The sequence below is a fragment of the Geospiza fortis genome, unplaced genomic scaffold, assembly GCF_000277835.1.
Source record: "Geospiza fortis unplaced genomic scaffold, GeoFor_1.0 scaffold213, whole genome shotgun sequence".
NCBI classification, from domain to species: Eukaryota; Metazoa; Chordata; class Aves; order Passeriformes; family Thraupidae; genus Geospiza; species Geospiza fortis.
The window spans coordinates 862,607-868,422 of NW_005054399.1; the positions used below are offsets into that span (position 1 = coordinate 862,607).

Below are 5,816 nucleotides of genomic sequence, written 5' to 3' on the forward strand. Positions count from 1 at the left end.
CCCGCCGCCGCCGCTGCTGTTGGGGTTGACTTTTTTCCGGCGTTTGCTCTGCCAGTTGTTGTAGAGGCGGATGGTCCTTCTCTTCACCTTCCTGAAGATGTGGCAGATGTACTTGAGCAGCTCCTCGTAGCAGCTGCCCGGCTCTGAGAAGCTGGCAATGGTGCTGTCGTTGGACAGGTAGCGCGCCCGCTGCTCCTGCATCAGCTGGTTCTCTCTCTGCTTGGTCTCTGAGAATTGGGTGGCAATCACCACCAGGCACAGGTTGATCATGAAGAACGAGCCAACCTGGGGGGAGAACAGGGCAGGGAGTCAGCAGGTGTTGGAATTCAGGCTGTCCTGGATTGCCAGGACCCTGACGGGGGCTCAGAGACCCTGGCACAGAGCCCAAGACGCCTGTGACTTTGATTATGACCCATGGAAAAAGTTACCAACCTTACATGAGGATCTGCAAACCATGAAAGTATAAATAGAATAATAATTAGTGTGTCAGGAGGTGGAAAAATAGATTTTTTGGGGTTTTTAGAATGGGGGTTCAGGGGGCAAGATGGAGGGATCTGGGCGTGTCCAGCCTTTCTCCTCCTTCTTCTTCTTGGCCTCCATCTTCTGCTGTGATGTTGTCACTTTTAGATTGGTTTCGAGTAGAAGCTCACTGTCTAACATACGTGATAGGTATTGGAAAGTTATGGTAAGTATTGTACATGTAGTTTTTAGTATAAAAAGATAACACTTTTTTTAGTATAAAAAGATAACACCCCACCCCAGGGGCAGCCAGAGTGCCTTGGACTGTCCTGCTGAGTGGACCTTGGCAGGCCAGGAGAAAGAATTTTATAGATAAGAAACAATAAACAACCTTGAGACCGAGAAATGAAGAGTTCTGACTCCTTCTTTGACCGCCAGGCTGGGAAAAGAGACTTTCTAATGTATCTCAAGGTCACTGTGACCAGCAGAAGCCCCGAGAGGCAGGTGTGGCACGGAGCGAGGGAAGCTCCTCATCACCACTCACGGCTCTCGGCAATCCTGGGATTTCCAAACGTGCCAAATCCCAGGGGCTGCTTGCCAAATGTGCTGCCAACCTGTGCCTGAGCTGCTAAATCTGCTCTGAAGCATGATCAGTGATTTTAGCTCCGCTCTCCTCTCCTCCAAGCAGTGACATTTGCTAACGCAGGTGTAGGAAACACACACAGTGCCCAGCACCACGTTGCTTTGGATATTCACAAAGGTCTTGGAAAAGACCTTTGGGATCATCAAGACCAGCCTATGACCCAACACCTCCTCATCAACCAAACCATGGCCCTGGCTGCCACATTTTCCCCTCTTGGTCTTGTTAAACACATCCAGGGATGGTGACTCCAGCCCCTCCCTGGGCAGAACATTCCAGTGCCCAATCACTCTTCCAAGTGAACAACTTTTTCCTGAAATTTGGCCAACCTGCAGGGAAAGATGATTTCAAGTCCAATTGGTGCTGGTTTGAAACACCCTCTTCTCTTCTTCAATCATTTCACACCCCAAAAGAGTGGGGTGAAATCATTCTAGGGGTACAGTCAGGGCCCGTGGATCTGTGACCTTCTGCTCCTATGAGTCCCTGACACAAAAAAGCATCTCCAGGACACTCAGTGCTCCAGAGGGGCTGATTCCGTCTCTGGGTGAGCTGATGTGTTCTTGGGGGACACCAAGTTCTCAAAATCAAGTCCCAAGGACAAGAATGTGACCTAAAGCTGCATCCTCCCCTCAGCTGTGGAGCTCACAAAGTGATTTTTCACCACTCAGGTTCCTAAATCAGCCCGAGGGAAATGTCCAATGTTCCCAGCAGGGAATTGGTGCCCTGAGGGGTGAAAAGGGACTGACCTCAGGGCAGGACCAGCCCTGGGCATGATGGATTGAACCTGGAATTGTCTGGTGAATGCTCAGGGGAGTTGTGTGGAGATGGTTTGTGGCGCTGCTCTCCAGAGTGCAGTATCAGCCTGGATGCTGCCAGAGAAGCAGCAGAGGTGCCTTTCCCAGCTCCAGGTGACTTGGGCAGGAGTCACCTTCTGCCTTTTCCACATGGATCCACTTGGAGAGAACAGCTCAGTGGAGTGGAGCGTGAATCTCTGCTCATGGCCATTGCTCCAGCTCAGGAATCCCTGGCTGCTCCAGGGCACTCTCACCCTGCTCTGATCTAGGTTTCCACTGCTGCTGGGGACTGGCTGGACATCCCAAGGCCTCCAAACTCACCCTGACAAGGACAGGGTCACCTGGAAGGACTGGCCAGTCACAAAATCACTTTTAAACACCTCTATCCCATGTCCTACCTGAAATCTTTGTGCTACCTTCCCCTCCTGCCTTAAATATTTCAATTTTCCACTTCCTGGAGGAGGTTGTGCTCTTTGGAAACCAGAACCTTGTGGAGATGGACTGGCAGCTTGTGGAGACCACCCCCAGCACCCCCAGTGGGTGATATTTTGTTTTTAGGAATGTGAGAGCTCAGAGGAATGCATTGCTGCTATGAGAATTATTATTATTTAAAGGGTTTCAGGTGAAATTCAAAAGTTTGAGGGCTCTCCAAAGAAATGAGGCTCCCTCTGGCACAATGAGGAGGTTAAAGGAGGAAAAACCTGGATTTTTGGGTACAGACACATCCAGGTGACAAGACCAAGAGTGGGAAGGGCAAGAGGGAAGGAAAGTCCTGAATCCTGAATCCTGCCTGGTTCTTCCCTGTGGAAAGAAACAGGGAACAACTTCACCCCCCAAGGACAAGGAATAGGAGAATCTGCCAAGTCATACTTACTATGATAAGCAATATAAAATATATAAAATTGTAAAAAGAGTGTGCATCCATCACGTAATACATGATGTCCACCCATCCTTCCAGGGTTATCACCTACAGGGAGACAGAGAAAAAGAGTGTGAGGACAAAAGTCACCCCAAAAGTTGTTAAATATCAATCTTCCCATAGTGCCAGGTACCCATCCCTCCCCAGAAACTCTTGGGATCCATCCCAAGTTTGTTTGAGAGAGAAGGAATGGGGCCAAAGGACTGGCCTGAGGTTCCCACAGGAATCTGGTACAATTAAAACCATGAAACATTCAAATAAACCACCTGAAACACTGGTTGTGAGTCAAAGAAATTCCAAGGAGGGATCAAAATCCCAAAAAAAACCCCAACTCCTTTCCCTGCAGAGATCTGGGGTTTTACCTCAAGCTGCTGGTTTTGTAATGTAACCCAGAAAATTCCCACATTTTTAACTTGATTTTGTTTCTGCAAACCCAATTTCCTTGTTGATTCCTCCTGGCTCAGCATTGCAACTGCACCACCACTATCATAGTGGGAGAGCATCTGAATGGAAGAGAGGCTTTAATTAAATGTAGACTTGATTTAAGGCTCGTTTTCTCAGCCTTCCTTCCACTAAAAAAAGCAGCTGAGGGTTTAATTAACACCACCCAGGCTGTGTGCACAGCAAAGCAAGCTCTGCCGCGTAATTTACACTTTTTATTTAGATAAAATACCCCAAACTTCCAGGGCTGGCTTGCTACTAGAGCTGAAATTCCATCCTGGAATTGCAATTTCCATCAGAATCCGAGCTCCTGTCTGAACCCAGGGACGTCCCCCATCACCACCCCACTTGGGAAACCCCACAATTTCAGTGCCATCATCCCTGATTTAAACCACGTTTGCAGGGAAGGAATTGCTGAGGGAAGAGAGGGGGTGGGAGGGATGGGGTGTAGGGGATTTTCTGCCTGGTGTGTTCCCCAAAAGCTGGTCCATAAACCGTGAAGCAGTGAATAAAACCTTGCAGGGAAGTCAGGCACAAATCCATGAATTCCCTGGGTTATTTTACTCGAGGAACAGAAGGAAACTCCTGGCTAAGGATCTTCAGGACACGACCACACATTCACACAACCATCAGAACCCACAGAGCAGCTCGGGGCTGCTGCCTCTTTGGGATTTCTCACCCTCAATTCAAAATGCTGATGTTTTCCCAGCAATTTTCTGACCTTCTTCTCGTGGAGGTTCACCCCCACTGAGTGAGGAGGCAGCGCAGCTAAAACCAACCAAGCTCATCTGCCAAGGAGGAGATAATTTGTGAAATTTGTCCCTGCAGCTGTTCCCCTGTGTCAGGGCTGTTAAAGGCTCGTGGGGATCAGGTCTGACACCTTGGCTGCTTCCACAAACTGCTCCCACCTCTGCTGCTCCTCCTCACATCCATCAGCTGCTCTTCCGCATCCCACCCTCGCTGATCAGCCAGCAGGAAGGACTGCCCAGTCACAAAATCACTTTTAAACACCTCCATCCCCTGTCCTGCCTGAAATCTTCGTGCTACCTTCCCCTCCTGCCTTAAATATTTCAATTTTCCACTTCCTGGAGGAGGTTGTGCTCTTTGGAAACCAGAACCTTGTGGAGATGGACTGGCAGCTTGTGGAGACAACCCCCAGCACCCCCAGTGGGTGATATTTTGTTTTTAGGAATGTGAGAGCTCAGAGGAATGCACTGCTGCTATGAGAATTACAGCACGAGAATGAGAATGCTGTGAGAATTACAGCACTCAGCAAAGCTTTGCTTCCCAGAATTCCAGAGTGCTTCAGGTTGGAAAGGACCACAGAGACCGACCGTCCGTCCGTCCGTCCGTCCGTCCGTCCGTCCATCCATCCATCCATCCATCCATCCATCCATCCCTCCATCCCACCCCTGCCATGGCAGGGACACCTCCCACTGTCCCAGCCTGCTCCAAACCCCATCCAGCCTGGCCTGGGACATTTCCAGCAGCCACAGCTTCTCTGGAAATTTCATTCCAGCCTCTCCCCAGCCTCACAAAGAAGAATTTCTCCCCAAAATCCCATCTAACCATGCCCTCTGCCAGTTTAAATCCACTGCCCCCTGTCCTGCCACAAACAGCTTTGACAGAACCCCAGAGGATTCCTTACCCATCATTAACCCCAGGATCAATCCAGGACAGGTTTTTATCCCCATTTTCCCCCTGGTGCTGTTATTCCCACGGGTGGGAAGGGGTTAAACTGCCTGGGTGTTCATCCGTGAGGAACAGCCCAGCAAACAAAGCCCTCCTGCCCTTTCCTGCCTCTCCCTGAGCACATTTACAGAGAACAAAGTCCTTTTGGGGCAGCTCCTGTGTCTGTGAGGGCTCTGTGCCCAGCTGAGCCTCCCACAGCCCTTGTAGGGTCAGGGAGAACAGAGGGAACAGTCAGGAGGGGACGCCAAATCTCTGCCCCTTTCCCAGGAATTATCCCCTCTGCGCTGCCCAGCTTCCCTCCCTTCCCTCTGGATGCTCAGAAGGTTCTCCAGCCATTCCCACTGAGGGATGAAAAACCAACCCAGGGACCCCAAAAATATGGGATGCAGCTCCACACTGGATTTGGATTTAGCTGGAAATCCTCAAATCCAATGGATTAAACCCATAGAAAGAAAAAGGAGTCACCTGAGGGCTTCTGAGCCAGCACGGAGGGCCCACCAATACTTGCAGGGATATTTTTGTTGCATGAGAGGCAGCATTGCCCACAAGAATCAATCAACACCCCCTGTTCCTCCTCTGGAGGGTGAAAACGCTCACCAGCTCTCTGAATATTCCAGGTGTAATTAGAATTTGTGTTATTTGCTGCTCATTTGTAAAGCAGGGGGATGCAGGAGGGACAAGGAGACCTCTGGGGCTCGTCCTGGTGTTTGGCACTTGGGGGGTTCATTCCTGGGCTGCCAGGATCCAGGAGCAAATTCAATTTTTTTTAACACCTCCTGGAGAAGAGGAGGCTCCCAGACATCCAGCAGGGTTTTTAATCCCAAAGCTCTGGGGAAATGCAGGACAACACGTGCACAGGCACCTGCAAGGG

At 50.1% G+C, this 5,816-nt stretch overlaps 1 protein-coding gene across 1 annotated transcript in view; it reads right to left on the bottom strand.

Moving 5' to 3' along the window:
- Window positions 1-5,816, bottom strand: part of CACNA1H (calcium voltage-gated channel subunit alpha1 H) — a gene marked incomplete at its 5' end in the record, with an annotated part of 109,398 nt that overhangs the window by 78,189 nt on the left and 25,393 nt on the right. Inside the window, 2 exon segments of the mRNA XM_031061064.1 lie at window positions 2-285; window positions 2,768-2,860. Coding sequence (XP_030916924.1) covers window positions 2-285; window positions 2,768-2,860 — 377 coding nt within the window.